The 12,542-nt window shown below is 42.9% G+C and overlaps 1 protein-coding gene across 1 annotated transcript; it reads left to right on the top strand.

The window, feature by feature from the left end:
* Nucleotides 1-2,947: 2,947 nt before the first annotated feature.
* Nucleotides 2,948-12,161, top strand: LOC136511597 (dnaJ protein ERDJ2). Its single transcript, XM_066505641.1, has 10 exons — nucleotides 2,948-3,460; nucleotides 3,588-3,683; nucleotides 4,147-4,267; nucleotides 4,368-4,474; nucleotides 4,585-4,802; nucleotides 6,737-6,914; nucleotides 7,014-7,133; nucleotides 8,964-9,050; nucleotides 10,933-11,043; nucleotides 11,178-12,161. The coding sequence occupies exons 1-10, from the start codon at nucleotides 3,275-3,277 to the stop codon at nucleotides 12,009-12,011; spliced, it is 2,058 nt and encodes a 685-aa protein (XP_066361738.1). The 5' UTR covers nucleotides 2,948-3,274; the 3' UTR covers nucleotides 12,012-12,161.
* Nucleotides 12,162-12,542: the final 381 nt, after the last annotated feature.

Here is a 12,542-nt window from a genome sequence, read left to right as displayed (position 1 = left end):
CATGCTGAAGCTTGTGAACAAAAGGGCATGGATTATTGTTCGGGTCCCCTTTGGCAGCATTGGCAAGGGTGGTGTTCATGGCTTCTTCCTGACGACGTCATGTGCGATCAGTGTTCCTGGCCTCACGAGCACCATGCTGGGCACTGGTCTCTCCATCAGGGGCGATGCTATCATGGTTGACCATAAACAGCTCGCCATCAAATTGCTTAGGAATGGTGGAGTAGTTGATGGCGGTCTTGGTGGAATCCTCTGAATCTGACCCCGGACTTCCCTCTAGGATGGTGAGCAGGGAATCCTCTTGGAGCGGATGAATAGTCACAATGTTCACCGCTGGCGTAGCCTGATCGGCCTTAGGCAAATCAGATTCGAGGAGATCGTTGATGTAGTTGCGTTCGATTTGGTCGGTGAAGCAATGCTATATGGCGCTTTGATAGATGGCGCCCGCATTTATTAGCCCAAAGGGATGGTCCATCACAATGCTCTCCGATGGGGCTCCCTGAATGGCCTTAGGCAGATCTATTGCGGGGAGTGATCGGCGATGAACCGTGCGCCCTTCAGGAGTGGCCATGATCAACAAATCTTCATCTAACCACCTTGGACAGCATGAATGAGCGGAGTGCTCGACCATATCCGCACGGTGGTGCTGGAGTACGGGAGATTCGTCACTTCCGGTAGACTGATCTAAGACCGATTCCGCAAGAGACAAGCAATTGGCTAAGCCTTGGCTGACCCGATCGATGAAAACTATCCGATCATCTTCATCAATGGACTTTCTCAGCTGACGAGGCGCCGAGCAGTGAGCCCTCAGTGAGGAGGATGACCCCAAAATCTCGTGAAGAGGTTCCAAGATCAGATCTGCTGTCGCGGGTGTTGGCATAATCGGACCAGGATTTTCCTACACCGCCTCCATGATCTCCCCTTCACCATCGGCGTTGATCACCTAGGTCATAGATCCAATCATGAAAGACTTGCTTAGCTTGGGGGAGTACGTAGAGCTTAGAAATCGCATCATCTGGTTCGCCATGAGATCAGCACGCTCCCCTAGTTGGCGCGCCAACTGTCGACGAAATATGGCCGATAGTCCACCGAGGGGTATACCCACGATGGTAGATTGTGTGGTGGAGGTGCGCGTGATCAGGAACCGGATGGTAACACAGGCGCAGAGACATGAGATTTAGATAGGTTCAAGCTGTCACTACAACGTAAAACCCTACATCCTATGTTCTGGTGGATTGTATTGGTTGTGAATGAGATGAGATGAGTTTGAGGGGGTCCCCTACCCGCCTTATATAGATGGGGGTAGGGTTACAGGTCGGTTATATCTAAATCTACTCAGTAAAATGATAAGCATTACATGGAATACAATATCCCGCATATCCGAACAGATCCATCTCTATCTTCAAGATATCTTGCAAAAGTCTTGCGGTTCATGCCGAACAGCGCCGTGCACCACGTGCCTTGATCTTGTGGGCTGAACCACCCCTGATGGTGCGGCCCATGCCTCATCGAAGGGGTATATGGGGTTATACCCTCAACAATTCTCTTCATTGCTCTCTCATTGTTGAGATTCCATTTCTGAAATTTATCACATAACATGCAAGTTATAACCGATTCTCCTGTGGATGCATTCCACTCATACGAAAACATGACATCTCACCGTTTTTCTATTTGACTCTTGAAGTAATTAGTTTACTAAAATGGTAACTGGCACCTCCTAGAGTATCTGTCACAATCTGAAACTACCATTTTCAGTGTTTGCATGGTCATGACAGAGTTATAAGACACGTTTTTTCCTAACGTTTTCCGTGCATATATTAGAATAACATGAAGCCTGGATATAGTGTGAAAAAGCATATATGGCCAATGTATATGATAGTTCCTCCAAAGTATTTTTTGCTACTTATGAAACCATGATCATTTCCTAAATTTTCTTTACTTCCTATCGTCCAAGCCAAAGTGAAGATGAATGAATCAGTTTTTTTTTTTGAACATTTTATCCTATTGTTTGGGATAGAGAGTCAAATGAATGTTACTCTTGACTGCAGGGTGAGTAAACTTGGATGGATTCAAGGCAAACATATGATGTGGTCTGTGGTCTATTAATAGCTTTGTTAAGCACCGCAGGATGATAAGTTTTGTAGCAAATTTGATTAGACGGCACAAAACTACGTCAATTTTCAGTTTCACGCGGGAATCGAAGTTTCACCAGTTTTATTAAGCATTGCAGGTTGATAAGCTTTGTTAAGTGTAACTTTTACGACACGCAGGAATTGAAATTTCATCAGTTTCGCACGGGAGGATCAAACGCGGGATTAGAAATTTTACAACTAGGCGGTGGTGAATGCACGATACCATCACCGACGGCTGGGTCCTATTACCACCCGGGAGACGGTCCGTATGATACGGTGATGAATAACAAGGCACACAAATTTAACGTTAAGCATGTACATTGAACACAAAGCCAAACTGCACACTTCAAAAAAATGAGAAAAGCACAATGCCAATACTTAGATCAAAAGGAATCTAACTTGTGTTGATGGTGAATAATAAGGCGCACACAAATTTACAGAAAGCCAAACTACGTACTTCGAAAACTAAGCGAAGTACGATGCCATCGGGACCTTCCCACTGTAGAATACCATATTTGGTGTGTTCCCAGGCTCCCAGCACCAGCACCAAGTGCCGCACCAGCAACCAGGCGGTCCACGACTCCATGCCCAGCCCACTTAGGATCCTTTAAAACGTAGGAATTTCATAAGAATTCCATATGAATTTTACGAGATTCAGTCCATTTTTTTTTAAAAAAAAACATAAGAACAGGAAAAAAAAAATCTGTATTCTAAAGAGAGCCTAATTGCCCCAGGCTCCCAGTGCCGCGCCAGCAACCAGCGGTCCACAACTCCACGTCCAGCCCACTTAGTTGCCCCCAGCCCAGTACTTCACGTTGTTAGGGTCCCCCTCCCCCAGCACGCGCACGCACGGCGCACCCGGCAGTTCGGCAGCCGCAGCCGTCACCGCCAGTCTCGCCCTCGCCTCTCGCCCCTCGCTCGGAGCCCCGGAGGCCGGAGCTCGCCCCTCGCCCCCTCGCTCCCAAATCCTGCCCACGCCCGGTGCGCCTCCCTGATCTCGTCTCCCCGCGAGCCGGCGACCCCTCAGATCCACCGGCCACGTACCGCCTCCCTTCGCCCCACTGCCAGATCCGGCTCTGCCTCCGCAAAATCCTGCGACATCGCAGACGATTCGTGGGGGAGAGCGGAGGTAGGTCGCAGCAGCCATGGCGGCCGCAGAGGAGAATAGCTCGCTGTTCCTGATTTTCATCCTCACCATGATCGCACTGCCCCTCGTGCCCTACACGATCATGCGTCTGTGTCGCGCTGCTTCCGAGAAGGCCAAGACCATCCACTGCCGCTGCTCGGGTTGCCACCGCTCCGGCAAGTACCGCAAGTCGATCTACAAGAGGGTGCGGACGGCGTTCTTGTTCTTCGTTTTCCTTAAACTTCTTGTGTTCGCTATTTTTGGTTTCTGTTTCGGGGTGCAGCGGGGTTTTGCTTTTCTGACTAATAAGTTCTGCTTCCCTTATTTCGCAGATATCCAACTTCTCCACGTGCAGTAACCTAACCATCCTTCTGCTCTGGATTGTTATGATATTCCTGGTTTACTACATAAAGCATGTTAGCCGTGAGGTATGTGAACTTTGAGCTACTTTAGAATTTGATGCTTTCAGATAGAGCAATTCTTTCTGCGATAAATGTATACCTATCAAGTTGACGTAACTCAAATCTGCTTCGTTGAACTGGTTTTTTGTTAAATCAGCAGTTGGAAGTGCGTTGTCCAAGTGCTTAACTGCTTATACTTTCCACTGTTTGCGTCTGCCTTTTTTTTTCTCACTGGTGGAAACTCATTTGGTTGTCATTTGTATGTGATGTGTCAAAACAATAGTCTGTGATTTTTACCTGATGCCAGATAGAGTTATGTGTTTCCTAGTATAGATTTTTGCAACTTCAGGGTTTCACATGCCCGTCTCTTTATATCGAACAGGCCCATTATGTTACCATCTTTATATTGATATTATGTAACCATTCAGTGAAATGAAGATATTATACATGCAAGTCTATAAGCATGTGACTTTGCTTTGAATTCTCTTAGGTCCAAGTTTTTGAGCCTTTCAGTATTCTTGGACTGGAAGCTGGGGCATCTGAATCTGATATCAAGAAATCATATAGGAGGCTTTCTATTCAGTACCATCCTGATAAAAATCCTGATCCAGGTACCTCCTTTGTAACACTATAGTAATGCTGCTCAATGAAGAAAAATAAATATCTTACCTGGTGAACTCTTCTTATACTCTCTCTCCCACACCTACCCAGAGGCTCATAAGTACTTCGTTGAATATATATCCAAGGCATATCAAGCATTAACTGATCCTATATCTCGCGAGAATTATGAGAAATATGGTCACCCTGATGGGCGGCAGGTAATATTACCATCATTAGATCCTAATGTCTCAATGAAAGCTAAATTTTGCAACGTCATATTTCATGAACAGCTAAAGCTAACGGGCCATACATCTTGTTTATGATTCAGGGGATGCAAATGGGCATTGCTTTGCCCAAGTTCTTACTAAATATTGATGGTGCATCTGGTGGGATAATGCTTCTTGGAATTGTCGGATTTTGTATATTATTGCCTTTGATGATAGCTGTTATTTATTTGTCAAGATCGTCAAAGTATACCGGAAACTATGTCATGCATCAAACTCTGTCCACTTACTACTACTTTATGAAGCCATCTCTTGCTCCAAGGTATGAACTTGTGAACACGTCATAACATTGTCACCTTTGGTGTTTAATATTTGTGTTTCCTGCACATCTTGTTTAAAGTGAAAGTGCTTTGTATCTGTTTTTTGAATTTTCGATGTTAGACTGACATGAGTCCTGTAATGCCATGAGCAACAGAGGATTTTTGTTAATATTGAAAGTGAAAATGTGATTTATTATTGACTTATTGCTGTTTAAGACTTCTTTTCTTGAATGTTCTAGCAGTAGATTTTTTTTTAAAAAAAAACTTCTGTGGGGTAAATATATTTGCACAACTCGAATTTTACCTTTAAGCATTGATGAGTTGATAAAAAAAAGATGCTATGCACATGCAAAACCACAGTGCCTGATGAAATCATTGCTAAGTCTTGAATGACAACATCAAGAATCTCCTTTTCCAAAACCGTATAATGGTAGAAATGATAATGCACTTTTTCTTAACATTTTTTTTAGTGCTGCTGACCACGCCCCAGGGGCTAGTATATATTTTAACTAGCTTATATATCTGGTGGATTAAATTAGTTCATGCTTTCTTCGAGTTTCCAAAACATACTTCTATTTTGGGTTCTTTATACTTGCTAGCCTTAGAGCAACTCCAAGAGAGATGCTATTTTTGGTTTTGAATCTAATTTAGACAATTTGTGGCATAAAATAGGTCCCAATAGATATTGTATCTGCCTTTCTAAAATACCCAACCGGCTATCCCATGAATTCCGCTATGTAAAGAAAGCCAACCTATGAGACTCGCCATCGCCCCTCTCGTGCGATTTCCTGGGCACGGGGAGTCCTTCCCACCAGAGAGAGCTTCGCGCGGCATTATTCTCCTGCTGGTAGACTGCTTTCCTCTTGTCTAGCTTTGACCCTTCCTGTTTGCAACCACCGTCGTGCCTTGGAGAGGACGATAGCTCTGCGCCCCCCGTCATGTGGTGCTGGAGCTGGACGAGGAGTCAATTGGTGCACAGCGTTGCGCCCACCAGCGCTGCTTCCCTCCAGGCACCGGCGCCCGCGGGGTCGGGGTGTCGCCATCATCGTGGTACACGCCATCGGAGTGTGGTGGCGACCTGGGCTGCTGCTCATCAACGTCATCACAGATACAGAAATTTACATAGCTGCGTTCCATCGCCCTCCCTGTCCCTGTGCCGCCCCAGTGCCCCACACCGGCCGAGCTGCAGCGGGAGGCGGCCATATCGGCGCGCGAGCGACGGTGGGAACAGGCACAGCTCAAGAGCCTCTCGTCATCAGCCGCACCCGCACCACAGGCTCTGTGCAGGCCGCCGAACTCTGGGGCTGGGTCAAAGGAACACCTCTAGTAGTAGGAGACTAGCTTGCATGCATGCATTATTTGCTTTCATTTGTTCTTTCTTTCTGTTGCTGTTCTTCCTCGTAGTAGCAAATTCGCATGCTGCTGGTACTAGCTAGGGGAAAGACGACGCTGCACAGCTCCAGCAGTAGTAGACTAGCAGCAATGTTGTTCTTTTAATAGAGTACTAGGCTACTAGTAGGTATTAGCTAGGGGAAAGATGAAAGGTTGAAGGGCCGGAGGGCGAACTAGAACACCTAGTGATCGGGGTTTGATTGATGACGTTACAGTTTCAAATATGGATATTGAAAAATTTAGCTAGGCTGTTGTGTTACTCTACTTTTAGGTGGATTTTCTATTTTAGATAATGGCTAAATCATGTAATTTGGCATCTCTTTTTTACATGAACTCTTGGAGTTGCTCTTAAAGGTCTTGTTTATTTTTCTCTTATATGAGCAAAGGTTTCGTGCCATGTCATAGCAAACTTATGGATGACATAAGTCCATGCTTGTTAGTAGCTTCCAGGAAACTTCTATTCTGGGTCTTAATTAACTTGCTAGCCTTCAAAATCATGTTTCTTTTTCCCTTGTCTGAGCCATGGGTTGTTTCCATGTCACAGCAAAGTTATGGATGTCTTCATCAAGGCTGCAGAATATATGGAGATGCCAGTTCGACGCAGTGATGATGAACCCCTGCAAAAATTGTTTGTAGCTGTTAGAAGTGAGTTAAATCTGGACTTAAAGAACATTAAGACAGAACAAGCAAAGTTCTGGAAGCAGCATCCATCACTAGTAAAGGTTGGTCTTTTCTGACTAGATTCTATGATACACAAGATATAAACTGATCTCCACAATCTGAAAAGTTCTACAATCTTATACCTCTTTATTTTATTGCAGATGGAACTGCTGATTCAGGCGCATCTCACGTGTGAGTCATTTGCTTTGACCCCAGCACTTCTTAAAGATTACAGACACATGCTTGAACTTGCACCTCGTCTTCTGGAAGAACTCGTTAAGGTACTTGTTTGAATGTCTTGCTCATTAGATTTCTGTCCTTTATAGTATTTTAGCACACTTCACCATTTATGATATTTTGTATTTATCCTTTCTGTTAAAATTTCATAACAAACTCAGACCACCAGTTGTAGACATATTTATTTTTTTGGTTTTCCTATTTTTTAACTTGTTTATATAAGTTGGATTGATAACATATTTACTTGGAATTAATATAAGCAATTTGCAATTAAAGGTCATTCTTTCATAAAAGTTAAGCATGAGGCATCCATAAAAGCAAGTAAAGGAACTATGAACCTGCATGTTCTGTGTAGTAGTATCATGATCTGCCTTGAAAATAATACAAAAATAACAATTTAGGTTTCTTATCAAACTGAAGTATGGTCACCTGATTTGCATACAGCTAAACAGATGACTGAAACAGTCTATAAATTTGTGTCTCTGAAGAGCTTTCCATGCCTATTGTTTGGTGTTCATAGAAACATCCAAAAGAATTAATGCCACAAAAGTAGTGGTAGTTACAAAACTAAGACATGGGCACATGTAGAGAATGTGACTACAGAACAGGAGCGTTGTTTCTGAGTTGTATGGAAAGGGTGCATCAATTTTCAATTGATTTATCGTCTCTACAAATAAATCAGTAAATGAAAAAATCGAGTTGGTGATTATATTATTAGATGAAACTGAACGGTGCCTGATTGGTTGAATATAACAGCATGCATACTAAGTCAACAGAGTCACAGATTGATTTGGTCTTATTTACACGTGGAAGGAATGAAAACTGAATTATGTTCCTGTTGCAATCAACAGGCGTATTTTTTTTTCTCAAACACGCAGGAGAGCTGCGTATCATTGTATTAGTAGAAGAAAATGAGTCATACATAGACCCAAACACACACACCCACCTCCGCACCTTCCCTGATGTAGGCAGAAGAACTTCAAAGATAGAAAGCTTGTCCAAGCAAGTTAGGTTCCTCTCCATAATGATCTCTGGTGAATGACAATCTAACCCCAGCAAGGGGAAAAAGGAGGACAATGGGTGCAGTTGAGTGGGCTCAGGATGTCTGGTGCTGGGTGCTGGCATCTTATTAACAAGGCATCGGTCTTCTGCTTTGGAGAGGAGACAGATCGACAGATTGGGGAGGCCGGAAAGGAAAGCAAGCAGGCGGTGTGGAGGGGAAACACAGGGTTTCAGGGATGCAAATTGATGGGTCTAGGGCATGAAACAGGGACGGGTGAGCCTGATGTGTGTGTGTGTCGATGTGAAAGGGCCGGATAGATGATAGATCATAAAAATTAGGATCGAACAGTGGAGCGTTAGCGATGATGTGGCTGCATGAGATGCCATGAAAATCAGGTAGTGGGTGTCTCATATTTAGACATAGAAGATAGAAGATATGTACAGATTAATGTTTCTGGTCTGGTTATGTGATTTTTCCACAACAACAACAACAACAAAGCCTTTTAGTCCCAAGCAAGTTGGGGTAGGCTAGAGTTGAAACCCAACATGAACCCCTCGTCACGGTTCAGGCTGGTGATGTGATTTTTCCGATAAAGAAAAAAATGCCATCCTCTCTTGCCTGGACCAGGGTTAATCTGGCACAAGCTAGGAATATTAGATCTCGTGCACATTGTATGTGTTTGCCAAACCATTCGTACTCCTATTTCAAGCTTTGATAGTTAAAAAGGTCTATTGTACTTTGAATAGAGGCCACATTATGTTGTAACCCTTTCACTTTATGCTTTGACTAGCTCACTGATCCTCCCCTCACTCCCCCCACCCAAAAAAAAAAAACGTTTCATGCATACATTGAAATACTCATTGGTTTGCAGATTGCAGTTCTACCAAGGAATCCCCATGGTTTTGGATGGCTCCGGCCTGCAATTGGTGTTATTGAGCTTTCTCAAAATATTGTCCAGGTACTTCTGTCTACAACCTGATTTTTTGTCAGACAACTGGTGAACCATTTCATGTTGATGTACTATGATGGACTACAAAATAGATGAAATTTTTTAAGCCTTGTTTGGCTGCACTCCAATCCACCCTGATCCACATGGGTTGGAAGGGACTGAGGTGCCCTCCTAACCCATTTGGATTGGGGTGGATTGCATTGCAATGAAGCCAAACAGGCCCTTATGTGGCTTAAGTGAGTTGGATCATTCAGGCGTATGTTTACTTTTTTATTTGTGCATTTTTCAGCTGTCATTTCTTGTGGACAATCAGCTGCTGATTAGCTTATCCTATAATTTTGTCAAAACTGTTCATGGAATACTAGCTACTGCCATTTGTTCAAAATTTTACACTTTTAGCGGGATTGTAAACTAGATCTTATGGTATTATGCGGTCCTGATTATTGATGGAAATATATATTTTATTAGCAAGTGTAAAACATATTAAAGTAGTACTACCTCCATCCTTAAAAGAGTGTCATTCTAGGTTTTGGACTAAGTCAAACTTTTTAAAGTTTTACTGGATTTATAGAAAATATTATGGACATTTACATCTCCATATAGATTTATTATGAAAATATATTCCATAATCCATCTAATGATACTTGTTGCAACTTATAAATATTATTATTTTTTTGTATATATTTTGTCAAACTTGAGACTCATTGACTCCTCGAAAAGTGAGTGACAGTCTTGGGGGATGGAGGTAGTATCAATTATACTCTCTCCGTCCAAAAGTCTTAACTTGTATAAGTCTCACGCACTGTAACCAAGGAGAGCTTAAGATCACTAATTTTCATTTAGTCTCTGTGGCATTTTAAATGCATTGGCGTCCGTTCAGTTTTCACATGCTAACGCCATGCAAAAACGGAGCAGTGTGATGGCGCTGTGGAGCTAAGTGGTGTTGAGGCTCATTCAATGGAAAAGCTGATGGAGTATGTATATTAGGCTAACGGTAGAGCTACCATGCATTCAATTGCATGCCATGCGAGGGGTCACGGTCGCTGCAATCCAAGAAAAAGGGGGAGAGAAGGCTAGACGATGAAAACTTTTGGAAAACAGGATTTTGGTTAGATGACCTTAGACTTGTGGACGGAGGGAGAATGAAAAATATGGTTTGGTTCACACAACTCCTGCTGCAAGGATGGGAGTGCACTGTAACAGAAATAAGGTAGTGTTAGTCTTTTGGAGTTTTGGTGTGAATGTTATCAACATTCTATAGGTGAAATATTCCACTATTTACTTAACTGGCTAGCATATTATTGTCAAAAGAGAGTTCCCTGTCCAGTCAGTATTAGTGGTGCCTATTGTTTTCCTTTGTCTTTCGTACTGTTACTTGCTTAGGCCAGGTGTTGTCTTTGCCAAGAAAAGTATGTGGGACCTGGGAATGAAGCAATAATATTGTAACCTTTAAGTTAACTGCTCTCCCGCTAGACGATGAAAACTTTGGAAAACAGGATTTTGGTCTTGCCAAGAAAAGTATGTGGAAAGATGAAAAGTATGTGCTAATTATAATTCTTCTCCAGTAGTATTTTACTGATTTTCAAATCTTAGTTTTAATTAACTGCTCCTTTAAGTTGGTCAGTCAGTTTTTATGCGACGCCTCCTTTTATTTGTCTTATTATGAGCTTAGTTAGAAAAGGTACTGCTTTGTTACAAAAATTCTGTTAGTGGTTTGAAACATCTAGGGTTATTTTTTGTTAGTAACTGCCTAGAAGAGTTACTGTTTTTAACATTTATAAATTCATGCGATCCTGTTTCTTTTAAGCCTGTGTCATTGCATTTGCATCCGGTATGCAAGGTCATTCCTCACCATTATTTGCAATGTTGTATTGGGATGACACATGTGCAGACTGTACCACTAAGTGCACGAAAAGCTAGTGGAGGTAACTCGGAAGGAATAGCGCCTTTCTTGCAGCTGCCGCATTTCACAGAAGCAACTGTGAAAAAGATTGCTCGCAAGGTATTTCCTCAATACCTTTTGAAATTCTTTTTGCAGAGTAGATTAATCAAAGCAATTTAAAAATTGATGACATATCTTTAAAGCATCCTTTTTAACTCTGGACTGTAATAATGTTATTCTGTGTTTGACTACAGAAAATCCGTGCCTTCCAAGAACTTTGTGACATGTCTGTGGAGGATCGTGCTGCATTGCTCACACAAGTTGCTGGGCTTTCTGAAGAACAAGCTCGGGATGTGGAGCTTGTCCTGGAGATGATTCCTTCTATTGAAGTAGACATTAAATGCGAGACTGAAGGTGAAGAGGGCATTCAAGAGGGTGATGTCGTGACAATGTATGCTTGGGTCTCGCTACAACGGCGTAATGGACTGACTGCTGCTCTTCCCCATTGTCCCAACTTCCCGTTCCACAAGGAAGAAAACTTCTGGCTGCTTCTGGCTGATGTGGCATCTAATGATGTCTGGTTGTCACAGAAAGTCAGCTTCATGGATGAGGCCACTGCCATAACTGCAGCATCAAAAACTATACAAGAGACCCAGGAAGCACTAGGTGCAAGTGCAAAGGAAATAGGAAATGCAGTTAAGGAGGCAGTTGACAGGGTGAAGAGAGGCAGTAGGCTGGTAATGGGCAAGTTTCAAGCCCCAGCAGAGGGTACTCACAACCTCACCTCTTTTTGTTTGTGCGACTCTTGGATAGGCTGTGACACCAAGACCAGCTTCAAGCTCAAGGTACTGAAGCGCAGCCGTTCTGGAACAAGAGGCCATGTGCCTGAAGAAGGGCCAGCGGCAGCTGCAGAGGATGGTATTGAGGAGGAAGAGGAGGAAGAGGAAGAGGAGTATGATGACTATGAGAGCGAGTACAGTGATGACGAGGAGGATGAGAAGAACAAGGGGAAAGGGAAGGGGAAGGTCGTGAACGGATCGGCCCATCAAGGGGCTGAATCTGATATAGATTCAGGCAGCGATGAGTGATTCTATACTGTATTATGTTGAGAAAAAACATAGAGCTTAACACCATCTGTTTTTTAATTTGAACATATCCCCACTATTTATAGATGGTATAATAGTTAGTTACTCAGTTTTGTTTACTAATAAATTGAGATGAGACTGGTTGGTTACAAAGAGCCGAGCAAAACTAGCTTACTATCCCGAGTTGCGCTGGGATTGCATGGTCATTCTCCCATGCCTTGTAGTGTAGGTTCCCGACATACTTAATTTGAATGCCACGTTGTGCTGATTTCTTGAATTTCTGGATCACCTAATTATTATTATTACTAGCAAATTTGTCCGTACATTAAAATGGGAAAAAAAAGCTATTGAATGTTAATGGCAAACGATAGAAATAAGACATCTATTTATATGGGAGTCTCACTCTACCCTATACCTTGGTGCAAAATTGGCGAGGTAGGGGCTGATGGTTTTCCATAGGAAGGGAAAAATGAGGACGACAGAGAATTCAGGGCATAATAAATTTTGGAGAATGACATCTCTCCCTCAACAGTC

The sequence above is a fragment of the Miscanthus floridulus genome, chromosome 16 (assembly GCF_019320115.1).
Source record: "Miscanthus floridulus cultivar M001 chromosome 16, ASM1932011v1, whole genome shotgun sequence".
Classification (NCBI taxonomy): Eukaryota; Viridiplantae; Streptophyta; class Magnoliopsida; order Poales; family Poaceae; genus Miscanthus; species Miscanthus floridulus.
The sequence above is the reverse complement of the archived record's forward strand: the minus strand, read 5'-3'. Positions and strand labels throughout refer to the sequence as shown.